The 17,596-nt window shown below is 42.0% G+C and overlaps 1 protein-coding gene across 4 annotated transcripts in view; it reads right to left on the bottom strand.

The window, feature by feature from the left end:
* glt1d1 (glycosyltransferase 1 domain containing 1) overlaps positions 1-17,596 on the bottom strand; it is a 90,146-nt gene that overhangs the window by 39,332 nt on the left and 33,218 nt on the right. For 3 of the 4 annotated variants that reach the window (XM_070887776.1, XM_070887777.1, XM_070887779.1), the window contains 3 exons: positions 15,804-15,840; positions 2,916-2,972; positions 126-221 (listed from right to left, as the gene is read on the bottom strand). In XM_070887776.1, the coding sequence (XP_070743877.1) occupies positions 126-221; positions 2,916-2,972; positions 15,804-15,840 (190 nt within the window). The remainder of the gene's footprint in view (positions 1-125; positions 222-2,915; positions 2,973-15,803; positions 15,841-17,596) is intronic. The other variant, XM_070887778.1, reaches the window with a different exon arrangement.

Here is a 17,596-nt window from a genome sequence, read left to right as displayed (position 1 = left end):
GGATCAACAATTCGGTGCAGAATATATACGCCGAGAAGGTAAAGCCAGATTAGAATTACAAATACAACCACATAAAGATCGAGGAATGTTGAATACATTAGGTTAATGAAATCTATACTGAATACCTGAAAAAGCATCCACCAAATAGAGGGGATCTTTGACTCTCCGCAGTCCACACACCAAAAGAAAGATGTATGGGTCAATATTCTCGCACTGAATCCCTGTAATCAGGGTACAGAAAGTAGACATTTTTCTTTGCTTATAAAGTAGAAAATCACGCCAAGTAACCCTTTTAGTTTGAAATGTATCTAGCCTTTAATATTTGCACAATATTTCCATTGCCATTCCAAATAGCGTTTCAAAATCAAAGCAATCTAGTTTCATGTTGCTATTCTAGTGGAACAGAAAAGCAGGATTCTTTTGGAAACCAACATTTTCACAGTAATCTGTAAACTCAAGAATGTCACTCTACTTTCTATATCAAAATAAAATAAAAAGGTGTAAAATAACATTTCAACAGTCTCATTAAAAACATTTTCTGGCAAAAAGGTTTTAAAGCCTGCATTAAGCTCAGTTTTGTTCGTAGTTTGCTCTCTTCTAATGAGATTACACTTCACGAAAACATTTTATGTTTTGTTTTCTGAAGAGCAATACACAGACATTTCATTCTATCATCTGCAAATTGAAATTGCACAATCTATTCTCCTCCTTGATCAATAAAACAGTGACAGGTGAGAATAAGCTTCCTTTCCACTCGCAAACTCCAAAATCAGGAGAATACATGTATTCAAAATGAATTGAACTAGACAATGATATAGCAGCCATGCCAGTACATGAAGTAGTTCTGTAGGAGAAGGTTAAATTCAGTGTAGTAAAACAGAATAATTGGCTATATATTGTATGGAGGGCGGTAAATCCCTATGTAATTCACTATCCAAAATAACAGGAGAGTCTGGTAACTTCTACCAACCAAGCTCGAGTGGAGCATAAATGCCGGCATGGACTGGTTGGGCCAAATGGCCTGTCTCTGTGCCGTATATCCTATGTAGATATCTTGAGGCACTGTATCATGGTATATTTTTACCCTACACAAGTTAGGCGGAATTTAAAAAAAAAATATGCAAAGGAACATTTTTTGGAAGGATAACTCAATCTGGGATTTAAATGAATAGCAAACTATGTGAGCTTTGCTCTCAGTTTAAGATGACATCTGAATATCAATTGGATGATTGCTTTGGAATCTACTCTCATTGATCCAGTATTATGTAAAACACACGCTCACGGCCTTTTGCTAGCGGTGGGCACTGGAGGGATTGGAGTACATCATCATCCCCGGCAGCCAAATTCTAATTCAATTAAAGGTTTTCGTTAGTTTTAAATTGTTAATTTGTGGGTTGGAGTGCCAAAAAGAGGGCACTTGATTTAAAGTTTTCTACTAAAATAGTTGTAAAACACAACGGTGTATACAGTGACAAAAGATGGGAGAGAGTTTCGAAGAAGAGTCCAAAATCAAAACATTAATCCATCTTACAGGCACCAATGAGCCTGCTGTGCATTTCTACATTTTCTGTTTATATTTTAATTCTCTACAACTGATTCGTTTGGATAAATGAATAGGTCACAATAGTTACCAATTTGGATATTTAGTTCATTGCTTCACTTAATTTATTGGGTTAAGTATACAGGCAGGACTGTTTAAATCTTCCTGACCAAGCTAAATCTGAGGGGCACTGCCAAATTACCCTGACCCCCCCAAAGTGTGTGATTACTAGCGTGTGCTTAACTGCACCAACATCCTGCACCAATGTATCCTCCCATAAGCACTGTGTAACAAAATTGTAGGGACTACACAAAATGTATGCAAGGAATTATATGAATAAAAAATGATTTTGCAAACCACTGAAGGAAAAAGACAGTGGTCAGAATTTGAAATAAATTTGATTCGATAAAGCACTTTCAATGTGTGTGAAACTGATGCAAACCACTGACAATGATTAGATTACTGTACCACTGGGGCAAAAAGAATAAAGAACTGATTGGGTTTGACGACAAGACAAACGAGAAGGGACATTTTGACCATAAAATCAATCTACACTAAATAATTTGATACCAATTGTCAACTTAAAAATTAACAGTAACATATTGTCAGAGGCTTATTATTTTTATCCATTAGAAGCAGCAATACATTTTCACCCTTAGATTAGGCTCTGATACTACGAAAGCAATTTTGTTCTATCAAAACAGCACTTTCTATTAAATTGAACTTCTCTCATGTGAGAAGACAAATGACAAAGTGCAGCTCCTTACACAAACTATCGCAGATAGAGTTTATTTAAAACAAAACATGATTTACTAAGGAAGACAATCTTGCAAACTTGATTGTTAATCAGGCTGCAGCAATTAATGTCAAATGTTAACTGTACGTTAAATTATATTATTTAATCCAGTGAGAATAACTATACTGCAAATTGTGTTATTTATTCTGATCAGAAACATTACAACACATTTAATTATTATTCAATCGACAAGACTCACCTCAAGGACTGAGCGTTGGACATTTACTAGAAAGCAATGTCTAACATACAACAACCCAAAAGAAATGGGAAGAGTGCATGTTTTCACTGCTTTGCGATGTTTACTTTTGGAACAGGTCAAATACGAATCCTTGAAGATAACTTAAATCTTCTCACTGTATACGCATGTTATGAATATAATTGTCATAGGCTATAGGTGAAGAAGACCGACTGACCTGCTAAGTTCAAAAGAGGAAATGGCAATGGGAGCCACACCGTTTCAGACTAAAAACAGAACTTTTAGAACAATATTAGGCAGCGCTATTTAAAATCATGCAGTTTATACATTTCAAACAAAAAAGATATATACCCTAATTAAAAACACCAAAAAAAAAACCATACCTGAATTTTGAAGGAATTCTCCCCAGTTAAATTTTGCACAAGGCTTGGTCACAACACCTAGATTCCATTAGAAGGAAAGACACACAAAAAGGGCACAAGGACAGTTAAACAAAGATTACAACAGTTCAGTATAATAACTTTCTCAATCACTTCCCCTTTCTTAATTTGGATAGATCCTTTACACAAATCCAACTAATTATTTATTTCATCATGAATGCCTTTACCACTACTTATCGACTGTTTTGAGAAGGAGACGATTTTATAATCTATGAAAAGATGAGTGACGAACAACAACAGAAATAAGTTAATCTGGTAGTTTCCAGCAGGGAGGGTTTTCCAATTACAGGTTTTGAGCAGAATTTGAATATTTGAAATCTGGATTTCCTCCTTTGCACTGCCCGATAGAATTATAAGCTGACAGGACTGGTACTGTTGTATAGAAGCTCACCCACTCATCAGAAAATTATAACAAGCAACTGGTGGCAGAGTAACTGTTGGAATCAATTATTAAGGATGAAATAGCAGCACATTTGGAAAGCAGTGACAGGATTGGTCCAAGTCAGCATGGATTTATGAAGGGGAAATCTTCTGGAATTTTTTGAGGATGTAACTAGTAGAGTGGACAAGGGAGAACCAGTGGATGTGGTGTATTTGGACTTTCAAAAGGCTTTTGACAAGGTCCCACACAAGAGATTGGTGTGCAAAATCAAAGCACATGGTATTGGGGGTAATATACTGATGTGGATAGAGAACTGGTTGGCAGACAGGAGGCAGAGAGTCGGGATAAACGGATCCTTTTCAAAATGGCAGGCAGTGACTAGTGGAGTGCCGCAGGGCTCAGTGCTGGGACCTCAGCTATTTACAACATACATCAATGATTTGGATGAAGGAATTGAGTGTAATATCTCCAAGTTTGCAGATGACACTAAGCAGGGTGGTGGTGTGAGCTGTGAGGGGGATGCTAGGAGGCTGCAGGGTGACTTGGACAGGTAATGTGAGTGGGCAAATGCATGGCAGATGCAATAAATATAATGTGGATAAATGTGAGGTTATCCACTTTGGGGGCAAAAACACAAAGACAGAATATTATCTGAATGGCGGCAGATTAGGAAAAGGGGATGTGCAATGAGATCTGGGTGTCATGGTTCATCAGTCATTGAAGATTGGCATACAGGTACAGCAGGCGGTGAAAAAGGCAAATGGTATGTTGGCCTTCATAGCTTGGGGATTTGAGTATAGGAGCAGGGAGGTCTTACTGCAGTTGTACAGGGCCTTGGTGATGCCTCACCTGGAATATTGTGTGCAGTTTTGGTCTCCTAATCTGAGGAAGGACATTCTTGCTATTGAGGGAGTGCAGCGAAGGTTCACCAGACTGATTCCCGGGATGGCAGGACTGACATATGAGGAGAGACTGGATCAACTGGGCCTTTATACGTTGGAGTTTAGAAGGATGAGAGGAGATCTCATAGAAACATATAAGATTCTGACGGGACGGGACAGGTTAGATGCGGGTAGAATGTTTCCGATGTTGGGGAAGTCCAGAACCACGGGACACAGTCTTAGGATAAGGGGTAGGCCATTTAGAATTGAGATGAGGAGAAACTTCTTCAGTCAGAGAGTTATTAACCTGTGGAATTCCCTGCCGCAGAGTTGTTGATGTCAGTTCATTGGATATATTCAAGAGGGAGTTAGATATGGCCCTTACGGCTAAGCAGGAAAGGGGTACTGAGGTGAATGATCAGCCATGATCTTATTGAATGGTGGTGCAGGCTCGAAGGCTCGAATGGCCTACTCCTGCACCTATTTTCTATGGCCCCAAGTTTTCACACGCTACAAAACGGGCGCCCCTCTGAGCTGGGCGCCCGTTTTTCGCGCCTGAAAAAAAACGCGCGATTCTGGAGTGCCCTGCAGCTCCATGTCTGCTTGGCGCGCGCCCAGGGGGCGGAGCCTACCACTCGCGCCGATTTTGTAAGTGGGAGGAGGCGGGTACCATTTAAATTAGTTTTTTTCGTGCCGGCAACGCTGCGCGTGCGCGTTGGAGCGTTCGCGCACGCGCAGTGTGAAGGAAACATTGGCACTCGGCCATTTTTGTAGTTCTTTGTAGCTGTTTAATTTTTTGAAATTTTTTTAATAAAAGCACATTGCCCGTCCATGATCAGCACTGAGGCTTCTTGCAGCAGTCGGGAATGGCTGCCTCAATTTCTGAGGCGTCCTGCAGCCTTCTCACTGCCTCCTCCCCGCCCCCCTGCCGTCGGGAACGGCTGCCTCTTCCTCCCTGCCTCCTCCTCCCTGCCTCCCCCCCCACGCCTACTTTTACAGGCGTAAGAGTTTAAAAACATAGAAAAAACATGATTAAAATTAAAATTTTTTTAAATACATTTATGTTAAAACCCTGCCCACTCAGATTATTTTATTTTAAACCCTAACCCTAACTTTTTTTTCAAAAATCAGGAATTTTGTTTAATAGAAATTAAAAATGTTACACATTTTTTAAATTAGTTTATTGTGTAAGGTATTTTTTAAATGTTTTGTATAGTGTTTGTGCGTTTTGGGGTTTTTCTCATTCATAGTAATAGGAGATTCGTAACTTACGAATCTATTACTATGAATGAGAAAATACGTACCTGTGATTGGGTGTCCAGGCACACGTGACTCCTACAGACATCCTGAGGTGCACACGCTGCGCGTCGTTGGGAGAGGAGGCCCGTGAATCGGCAGTCCCAAAGTGCACAGCAGCTCCAAGCAAGAGCGCAGTTTATTTCTATTTTTTCAGGATTTACCCGTGGGAAACTGTGTTCGGAATTTCAGGGCCATTATTTTAACCCGAGTTACTAATGGTCTGATTGATTATAACCAGTTTGCATAAAGATAGAGACTTTCTTCAGAAAATGTTGTCTGCCATCTTGAAAACCCTATTACTGTAGTAAAAATCATTGTTGGAAATTATGGTCAGGCACAAAGTTAAAGGCATTATTTTATAACTGCTGATGGAGTTAGTTTATATCTTTAACTGATTTTCTGGGAAATTCTAATGCTTTGAAAATATAAAGAAATGTCCTCAATGCAGCCATGAACACAAGTGTCTTGAAAGTGACTTTGAATATTATGTTGCTATCTAGTTTAAAAGAAACACTTAACATCCATGCTAAAATAATGGAAAATTAATTTCAGATGCTGCTGACATCACTGAACTCAATTTAAAGTCAGCAACAAACGAACATTTGCTCCTCTGCAGACTGCTCAACTGGCCCGATATCCAGAAGTGGATCAATCATAACTTCTCCTAGCGCAGCACTAGGAAGACCTAAGCTACCACTTTTAGTCTGTCACAAACTCTGCTCCCTTGACACTAGTTTCATTTTCCTCCCCGGGCACGGTCTCAGAAAGAGCCAGACCATTCACAACCTTGATATCCTGTTCCGCCCTATGTTGAGTTTCAGACTCCATATACTTTCCAGCAAAGTCCACTTGCTTCCTCTGCCACTTGTGTGTTCCATTGCTACTTAACTCCTTCATGATTGAAACCTTTATACATGCCTTTTTCACCTCCAGACTCGACTACTCCAAATCTCTCCTTACTGGTGTTCACCTTCCATATCATATCCTGCGTTGAGCTACATTCAATTTAAGGTTTTGGGGGATTAAGGACTAAAATCCTCGTCCTCAAATTTCTCCATGGACAAGTTCCATCTATGCATTGTTCTCCAGCCCTGCATTTACACTTCCTTAAAATTCCATTCCTTTCACTCTGGCCTTTGGGCATCCCTCCTCTCTATCCTGCTATTTGTGGCAAAGCCTTGAGCCATCTGGGTCCTACTTTCTGGAAGTATCTCCAGTATCTACCTCACTGATCTCTAAAACCTTCTCAAAAGCACCTCTTCAACCAATTGATTGCCCACCCCTAGGGCCCAACTTTGGCCATGACTTGCATCAATTTATTTGGAGTAAGTTGTTTTTTCTAGCGTAAGTTAGAAAATGCCATTTTCCCCCCAAAATTTGCTCCAGAGTAAGTCAGTTAGGTACGATTTTTTTTAGGTCAGTTTTTTTTTCCCCAAAAGGGGGCGTTCCCAGACACGGACAACAGTTTTGGCCATTTGTGCCACTTTGGCCAGCAAAAACATACTCCAAATCCACTTAGGTCAGCATATGTGGCCAGCTCTGAAAAACCTTGCAGACAGTTAAGAAAAAACAGTGCACATTCAGCAGACATTAGGGCAGGGAAGGGAACTGGAGAGGTCCTCAACAACCAAGCACCAAACATTACGGAAAAGCTCAAACCACTAAAATACAATTAAAAAAGTAAATCCTATCTTATCTTTAAAGTCTGCCTGGGAAAGGCAGCAGGCCAGCCTGTGCGTGGGGCCATTCGGCCTTGGATAGGGGAGGAAAGATGCACTGGAGAAGTGCGAGCTTGTGGACGCCGTCTCGAGGGTGGGGGGGGGGGCTGAGCGACCGGAGAAGTCACAGCTACTGGGTCTGGGCGTCTCATATGGTGGCCCGCCCCCCCCAGAAGAGAGAGGGATGCTGGCCTCTATACAACGGGGAGGCTGGGAGGGGTGGGGGTGGGGAGAGGAGGGTTTATTTTTTGGAACTGTTCCTGTGTTGTATTAATTGAACATGATTCATTTTTAATTTAAAATATATTTTATTGAAAACTTTGCAATGTACTTAACTTTATTGTAATAAAAATATTCTTGTATCAAAATTTACTCTAAGATCACTTAAACGTTAAGATCACTTATAAACTTGTACTGTTACATAACTTACAAAAAACATCCAATGTGAGAATAGTTAGAACAGTGAGTGAAGTGACAAAAACAACAGCAGCAAAGAAAGGCTGCACCCATCTCTCATCCTCCTTAGTCTAAGGCCGCCCGCTGCGCTTGGTCTTGGGCTCTCTACATCCCCTGCCCGCAGGCGGTGGCGCAGTGTTTCTGGGGTGCACACCAAGATTCTTCTTTCGAACATCTCGGCCACTGGGCACCTCTTGAGGGTGGGGGGTGTCAACGTCATGAGGCAAATTGGAGGGCCCAGGCGGCAAGGTGGAGGGCGCGGCTTCGGCCTGTTCAGAGCTTGATGCGGGGATTGGAGTGGGAGTGGTAGTTGATTCTATCAATGGGCGCAGGGTCTGGACGTGTTCCCTTATTGCAGCAGCTAACTCAGACATTCCCTCCCTCGTGGCCTTGGTCATTGCAACTGTCATCCTTTCCACTACCTCTGACATTCCATCCCTCATGGCCACCATTCCCTCACTGATGTTAGCGGACATGGTTTCTATTTCCCGTGCCATTACTGTTACTTCTCCCGACAATCCCGCTACCTCCTCACTCACCCCAGTTATGGTGTCCTGGAGTGATCGGGTAAGCTCAATGCTCTCCCCACCCAATGCCATCATCTGAACCACATCTGTTGCATCCTGCATCTCAGGAAAGCGTGGTCCATGTCTCCTTCCCCTCTCCCTGGATCTGGGTCGCGGCATCCCACTGGGAGGCGCAGGCTGGGACCTTGGGACCCTGGGTGTTCCTTGCTGATTTGCACCAGCACCACCACCACTGCTGGGACCTGTAACCTCGGAAGGTCGGGCCACGGGTGTGCAATGCTGCGGCACACCACCACCACCACCACTGGGACCTGCAACCTCGGACGGTGGGGAAACATAGAATGTCGAACCACTAATGATGAAAGAAGCCTGGCAAGTGAGATATGTTGACCTCCTCAAGATTTAGTAGAACACTCCTGTCATCGAACCCCTCCCACATCCGCTCAAAGTGCCCCTCACGCCCATGTTGTTCTGGAGGGTTGCTCTTCTCTTCAGGCTTGATTTGGATCATTAGGAGGATTGTCCTCAAGTTCTCCAACATATAACAGAACAGTGAAATGGGTGGCATGAGTAGGCTCACACATAGCAGGCCAGGTAGCAGGTTGATTTGAAGGGCCACGATAACTTTTCATGATTTACCCACTCCTTCACGTGCGGGCCCAGCTTGTGCAGTGCTGATGGTTTTTCTCCAGGCAGGACCCATCAAAGCAGTGACCCTCTCTTCCAAGGGTGTCAGTGGGTGCAGATTTGGTGGTCCTCCTCCTGTTCTAGTTCTTTCCCTTTTGTTGTGGGCCAGTTTCTTCTGCAAAGATGAAAATGCAACTTTTTAGAGAGGGTGTCTTTCTGCTGGGTGGGACATAGACAGCTGGTCACATTTACAATTGAAATTACATTGAATAAATGGAAATATTACTTACATTAACTACTTGACCAAGGTCCTGCCACTTCTTTACACTGTCTTCCAGATCTCTTGTTGATCACCAATCCGCAGAATTCTTCTGCGACTTGGTTCCAGCGTTTCTTCATCTCTTTGGGTGGTACTTTTGTGTGACCTCTGCTGGTATCCAGGTGCTGCCATCTGTTCTCAATGACAGTAATTAGTGCTTCGACTTCGTCATGCAAGAAATTCTTTCTTCTTGGTGGACATTGCTGCATTATTGCTGCAACTGCTCCGAGACACTAACAGGACTTTTGCAATGCTCTGATACACTTTTCCACTGCACTTAGTCAAAGTGTGATTTTTCCAAACACACAGTTCTTTGAGACACTTAGCAGCAAGACTTCTCCAGGCATGCAACGGTTAATTTCAGGCAGCATACTGCAGCTTTCATTCAGCACACCAGCTATTTAGATTGAGAGCTCTCCTGGCAGGCAAACAATTACAGCTGCGATCCTCTTTAAAAATGGCCGAGTGCCAAGTTTTACTTCTATTGCACATGCGCGCACATTGGGCCGGCACCACTGCTCATGCGCGCAGGTGCTGGCACTGTTTTCGGCGCAGGCGTTTGGCTCCGCCGCCCACTTCAGCATTGATGCCACACCAGGACTCCGGGGACTGTGAACAGCGGCGAAGATGGGGCGAGGTTTTCCCGGCGCCGTTTCCAGCATGCAAAGTTGGTGCACTGGAGGTCAGTGCGCCGAAAAAACAGCTTGACCAATGTTGGGCCCCTAATCTCTCCCTTTTTTCCTTACACCTGTGAAGCACCTTCAGATTTATTTTTACATTAAAGGTGATATAGTATGTATGTAACAGTAACACAATCTCCACATGTTTATTCCCAACTTGGTGATTTAAAAGTGTAATACATATTTATGCCATCAATTAATCACTGTAATAAGATATTAGATGAGATTCATGTATACCCTGTTCAGGGATACTTTTGGGGTATGAGCAGTAAGATAGTACTCCTATATCCCATGATTTAATATATTGTCAAGCAATCGATGAATAAAAAAAATTAAGAGTAGGTACCTGCAAATGGTTTAAAATTATACTATAAAAAGGGAAAAGTACCAATTTATGATGAAAACCTAATCAACATTCACAATAGAAACAAAACTTAACTCACGTTAGAGAATTTAAACAGGCATTAAAATGATATATTCTAATTAAATCACCAAAAACATCTTGGGATAGAGCTTGCCTGAACATCTTTTTGATAAAAAATCATTGGTGATCTCAATATTGCAAAGGCTACCATTCCAGAATCATTTTTAAAAGCCCAGTTTGCCAAAATCTGGTCATCATGATTGCAGACATTGGGGAACATAATCATCGATATACTCAGGAAGCCTTGACCTACATTCTGCAATATCCTTGGAGAGGATTGGGAAGCTTGTATCTGAGGATTGCACAACTGGATTCACAATGGGAATCCCACTTTCCAGGATATACATGTTGAAGGCAGTAGAACAGCATGAGGCTATAAGGGAGCCAGGTTAATCAGACAGCACTAGAGGAGAGCCAGACCGTTCTGGAAGGACTCATCCAGTAGGATGCATCAACCCAGGTACACTTTGAGACCTTTCACAATAGCTCTGTCTCAAGAGGCTGCACTTCCTTCATGAAGCTTTGAAGGAGCTCCGTTTGTTGCCACAACCAGATCTACATCCAAGGCCCACAATAAGGACAGCTCTGACTATAACAGACAAATTAACTGCATCGCTGAACTTTTATGCCATAGGTTAATTCCAGGGAACAATAGTGGACTGATGGCAGATTTCCCAGAAAATGCCAAAGAAGGTGATGATGAGACTGCTGATGCTGAAGACCAGGTCCATGCAGAAAAGAAAGCAGGTGCAGCGGCTGGTGCTGCAAGACTTGCTGAGATCCAGACTCATTTGTGACACACTTACAGCAGTATGAGATCAGTGCGTTACTGAGAAACGATATTGGCTCAGAAGATCAAGATGTTGAATCAGTTTGGGGGGAAGATAAGGAATAAGGGGAAAAAGTCACTGGTGGGCATAGTCTATAGGCCCCCTAACAGGGAGTATAAAATCAAGAAATAATGGAGGATTATAATAAAGGAATGGCAATAATCATGGGTGATTTTAACCTACATATTGATTGGACAAAGCAAATTGGCCAGGGTAGCCTTGAGGAAGAGTTCAGAGAGTGTATCCGGGATAGTTTCCTTGAACAGTACATTGCGAAACCAACCAGGGAGCAGACTATCTTAGATCTGGTACTGTATAATGAGGCAGGATTAATAAATGGTCTCAATAGTAAAAGATCCTCTAGGAATGGTTGAATTTCAAATTCAGTTGGAGGGTGAGAAAGTTGGTTCTCAAACCAGTGTTCTAAGCTTAAATAAAGGGGACTATAAAGGTATGAGGGCAGAGTTGGCTTAAGTGGACTGGGAAAATAGATTAAAGAAAGGGACGGTTGATGAGCAGTGGTAGACATTTAAGGAGATATTTCATAACTCGCACCAAAAATATATTCCAATGAGAAAGAAACATTGTAAGAGAAGGGATAACCATCCGTAGCTAACTAAGGAAATAAGGGATGGTATCAAATTGAAAACAAGGGCATACAATGTGGCCAAGACTAGTGGGAGGCCAGAGGATTGGGAAACTTTTAAAAGCCAACAAAGAACCACTAAAAAAATGATAGAGGGGGAAGATAGATTATGAAAGTAAACTAGCACGAAATATAAAAACAGATAGTAAGAGTTTCTACAGGTACATAAAAAGGAAAAGAGTGGCTAAAGTAAATGTTGGTCCCCTAGAGGATGAGACTGGGGAATTCTTAATGGAAAACAGGGAAATGGCAGAGACGTTGAACACATATTTTGTATTGGTTTTCACAGTAGAACACACTAAAAACATTGCAATAGTGGACAATCAAGGGGCTATAGGGAGGGAGGAATTTAATACAATCACTATCACTAATGAAGTAGTACTCGGTAAAATAATAGGACTAAAGGCAGACAAGTCCCCTGGACCTGATGGCTTACATCCTAGGGTCTTAAAAGAAGTGGCTGCAGAGATAGTGGATGCATTGGTTGTAATCTACCAAAATTGCCCAGATTCTGGTGCGGTCCCAGCATATTGGAAAACTGCAAATGTAACACCCCTATTTATAAAAGGAGGCAGACAAAAAGCAGGAAACTATAGACCAGTTAGCCTAACATCTGTCATTGGGAAATTGCTGGAGTCCATTATTAAGGAAGCAGTAGCGGGACATTTTGAAAAGCATAATTCAATCAAGCAGAGTCAGCATAGTTTTATGAAAGGGAAATCATGTTTGACAAATTTGCTGGCGTTCTTTGAGGATGTAACGAGCAGGGTGGATAAGTGGGAACCAGTGAATGTGGTGTATTTGGATTTCCAGAAGGCATTCGATAAGGTGCCACATAAGAGGTTACTGCACAAGATTAAAGTTCACAGGGTTGGGGGTAATATATTAGCATAGATAGAGTATTGGCTAACTAACAGAAAACAGAGAGTCGGGATGAATGGGTAATTTTTCGGTTGGCAAACAGTGACTAGTGGGATGCTGCAGGGATCAGTGCTGGGTCCTCAACTATTTAAAATCTATATTATTGACTTGGATGAAGGGGCAGAGTGTAATGTAGCCAAGTTTGCTGATGATACAAAGATGGGTGGGAAAGCAAATTGTGAGGAGCACACTAAAAATCTGCAAAGGGATATAGACAGGCTAAGTGAGTGGGCAAAAATTTGGCAGATGGAGTATAATGTGGGAAAATGGGAGGTTATCCACTTTGGCAGAAATAATAGAAAAGCAAATTATAATTTAAATGGAGATAAATTGCAAAGTGCTGCAGGAGAGAGAGACCTGGGTGTCCTTGTGCATGAAACACAAAAAGTTAGTATGCAGGTACAGCAAGTAATCAGGAAGGCAAATGGAACGTTGGCCTTTCTTGCAAGGGGGATAGAGTATAAAAGCAGCGAAGTCCTGCTACAACTGTACAGGGTATTGGTGAGGCCACATCTGGAGTACTGCGTACAGTTTTGGTCTCCTTATTTAAGAAAGGATATACTTGCATTGGAGGCTGTTCAGAGAAGGTTCACTCGGTTGATTTCAGAGATGAAGGGGTTGACTTATGAAGATAGGTTGATTAGGTTGGGCCTATACACATTGGAGTTCAGAAGAACTAGAGGTGATCTTATCGAAACATATAAGATAATGAGGGGGCTTAACAAGGTGGATGCAGAGAGGATATTTCCACTCAGAGGAAATTAAAACTGGGAGGCATAGTCTCAGAATAAGGGGCCATCCATTTAAAACTGAGATGAGGAGGAATTTCTTCTCTGAGGGTTATAAATCTATGGAGTTCTCTGCCTCAGAGAGCTGTGGAGGCTGGGTCATTGAATATATTGAAGGCGGAGACAGACAGATTTTTGAGCGATAAGGGAATAAAGGTTTATGGAGAGCGGGCAGGGAAGTGGAGCTGAGTCCATGATCAGATCAGCCATGATCTTATTAAATGGCGGAGCAGGCACGAGGGGCCAGGTGGCTTGCTCCTATTTCTTATTTTCTTAGTATATTTTGGAAATTGCAGCCGATCAAAAATCTGTCTCCTCTCATCTAGCCTCTCTATGGTCGAAGTAAAATGCCATCACATCATAATACTGAACCTCAACATCAGCACAATATCAATTTCCCACTGTCCTACAAGAAAACCAAACACTAATTGATTTCTTACAACTATTTCCAAAAGCACCTGTAATTTTTCCCCCCAACATGTATACCCCTTGTGACCACTTTTCTTTGCCCGATTCTAACACGTCTTGTACATGCTATTGTAGGTCTATGGTCAGAGATGTAGATGGCTACTGCAAAATTTTATGAGCATCTTTGGATGGACATTGCCCTTCTTTCTTTAAACTTGTACCTCAGAATACTTTGGGGCCCAGAATTATCATAATGGGAATATATTGCTTGACTGGAATATGAGTGAAACATTGAGACTACAGACTGAAGTGTACCTTAATCAAATGGCATTTGCAGGAAGGTAATAGCACAGCATTAAATCTCAAATACACACACATGCACTGGCAGACTGAGGCATTGCAGTAGTGAACCAAAACTATTCAACTGTAGCACCTGAGCATGAAGCTGGAGCACAGGTAAAGATTTCTGATCCAAACAAAAGTAGGCTGCACAAATCTGAAGAGACAGTACCACAGTTTGTTTTTTCCCTATCCAAAGATGTGATTGAGTCACTCAACAAAAGGAAACAATTCGCTTTTAATCTAGTTATCAAAATCTTCACAACAAACCCATTCAAAGATGGCATTTAGCACCATTACCACTATAGCTGTTGATCCCAAGGAAATTCCATATGCATTTATTGCACCATTGTAACAGTGATAGTTAAGTGCAGGCAAGTCATATCACAATGGCACATTTTAGTGAGGGAGTTATACAGCGAGTGTGTTATAAAAGCACTATTAAAAACAAATAATTGGTTACTGAATGTAATCAAATTTAATTTCTCAAATGTCTCAACATGACATAGCATGTCTTTATGATAAATAAATAGTTTTAAGTGCACCATAAATCAACAAATGGGATACTGTCCCTTGCTCTTAGAGGCATGATGAATGTATATTTGATACAGTAAATGTCATTTTGTTCCAGTTGGTCTATTAAGCACACGCCGCATAAAACCCTAAATACTTAGGGCTCAATTTTCCCCAAAGCTTTTTTTGCTGCAATTGAAGGGTTACTCCCGTTTTTTTGGGGGCCCCAAGTACGCCAAATAAAAACGTTCCAAGTTTCCCCGTTGGGTTTCTTCATTTTGGTGCAGCCTAACCTGTCCTTTAGTTTTGGGGGTGGAGCCTTGATCTGCGCCAAAGAGATCGGGTTGTCACGGTAACCAGGGACACAATGCGGGCCGAGGCTGCAAAGTGAAATATACAGCCAGCTCACAACACATTAAAATACATTGCAGCAATTTACCTCCAATTATTAAAATCCCCGCGCCCCCTCCTGATGCTGGTGTCGATCCCTGGCAGAAGGGCTTGCCGGTCTGCTTCCGAGTGCCTAGCCGGTCCCGCACCCCCGTCCAACCCATAGCCCCGAGTGCCTTGCCGGTCCCTCTAATCCTGGCCGAAGGGCTTGCCGGTCCCGCTCCCCCGCCCTGCCCCCGCCAAGCGCTCCACAAGTGCCTCCACCCCCCCGCCAAGCGCCTTGCTGGTCCCGCTCCCCCAGCCCTAGCCGAAGGACTTGCCGGTCTGCTTCCTTAGCTCGTCCCAAGCCTCAAGTGCCTTGTTAGTCCCACTCCCCCGCCCGACCCTAGCCCCGAGTGGCTTGCCGATCCCGCTCCCAGCCCTGGTCGAAGGGCTTGCCGGTCTGCTTCCCTAGCCCGCCTTGAGCCCCTGGCCGGTCCCGGTCCCGCTCCCCCACCCTGCAGCCTGCTCCAAAGAACGGCGCAAATCACTGGGAAAATTGAGCCCTTAAATTGTAAGTGAAGCCTTTTAATTAAAAAAAGCCTTCAACAAAACTCTCATGCAAAAGGAAACAAAGGAACATAGTTCACAGCAACATGCTAAAAGCCACCAATCCTGTAAATGAAGCAGTTTCCACACCTTACCTTGAGGTTGCACATGAATCTTACTGCTAGCGAATGGCTTAAAAATAGGAAACAAAATACAAGATGAATAATATTTCCAAAAGTATACCTAAAATAGCTTGCAAAAGCTAAACCAATATATAGAGCATATAACAGTACTGCTTTATTGTACAAAGACACATGTAAAAAGGTTTTTGACTTACCTCTTAATCCAAAATAGAGTACAATACATGCAAAAAATTACAATAGCTTTGTTTAGAACTTTATTAGATACAGTAAAATAATTGAATGTAGTGAATGTTATTTAAGGCATACTCAATCTTCTCAGGTGTCAACGAGTGATCGCACAATGCATCCTGACAGATTAGTCACATACAATTACTTGAATTAGGCTCATCTAATAATTTAGTCTCAACTTCAAAACCCTCCAGATGCACTGAAATTTTAAAATTTGTTCTTATCAAAATATACCCTTTTCTATTGCAGCAGCTAAGAGATAGTATAATAATTTAAAATCTTGTGATTCAAGTTGACAATTGCTGAGAAAGCAAAGTTAACCTATATTCTACAAAAAAGCTTTGCTGTAAACCCTTCAGTAATCAATTACACCAAATACCTGCTTTCATAGAATGACACTTTTTGTTCCAATTTTCCACTCTTGCCCCTCCATTCCTGGTGAGATTCAGTTCCAGAGGCACTGGCTACCCTTTGATGCCTTGCCGAAGTGGCCATTTTTCATTGGTGAACTGAGACAGCAAGTGACATATGGCTATTTTTCCAAGGAAGGCATCACAGCTGAACTCAATCTTCCCCTCATCCAATGTCCAAACACTATTTAACAAGGGTCACTGGATAGCGATCAGGAGCAAGAAGTTTGACTGATTTTTCCATCTCCTAGCCATGGGGATTCAGGCCAATTGATACACCGGCTGAGATCAGAAACCAGACATCAAACCTGCATGGCTTAGTACTGCAGAACATGTTACGTTTAACAACTAAATTATTGGGGAAGTTCAGAGATAAATTTATTTTAATTGCAACTTATCAGTGGCATTATTTCTTAAGTTAATGGCCCAGATTTTGCAGTCAGCAGGGAAGGGATGGCGCTCACCGCTGACCTCGAAAAAAACCTGCCCACAAAGATTTAGTTGATTCAAGAGTGTGGGTTTCCTCTATTCTGTCGTGACTTTGAATTTGGCACCATCTGTAGTGTCTAGCAACAGTGCAGGCACCAGGCAGGCTGATCAGCAAATCAGATTGAAAAATTCTCAGACAGTAAAGCAGGAAGTAAAAATCAGGGATTATGATTTACACTTTAATCATTGTACAGAAAGCAAAATAAAGATTGGGACATACACCAGAGGTTAAGGTTGAAGCTGAAATATCATAAACAAACTTTAAAAAATAAAGAAAAATTATTTTAAAAAATCATGCAATTTTCAAATGTTCTTTTAAGGGATTGAGACTCTACATTTGTGAAATTAGTTTTCAGGGCCAGAGAGGTTGTTCAACAGTAATTAGGATTTAGTACACCATTAAAAACTCAGTTACATCTGATTAAGCATGGCTTAACATTTTATTGCGTAAAAAGTTGATGTTCCCATCAATTCACTGATTCTGTGTTTATTGCATCGGCAAACATTGCAACAGCACACTCTGTGGAGGAGCAGGGTATCATTGAAAGTAACTTCCGGATATCTGTGTTTAACTGCACATGTGCGGACGTCAAAAGTTGCTGTCAGTTTTACACAGTAATAACGGCGAGTACTGGCAGTTTTGCCATCAGAACCACCTCAAATTTTGTGCCTATCTGT

The sequence above is a fragment of the Pristiophorus japonicus genome, chromosome 8, assembly GCF_044704955.1.
Source record: "Pristiophorus japonicus isolate sPriJap1 chromosome 8, sPriJap1.hap1, whole genome shotgun sequence".
Classification (NCBI taxonomy): Eukaryota; Metazoa; Chordata; class Chondrichthyes; family Pristiophoridae; genus Pristiophorus; species Pristiophorus japonicus.
The sequence above is the reverse complement of the archived record's forward strand: the minus strand, read 5'-3'. Positions and strand labels throughout refer to the sequence as shown.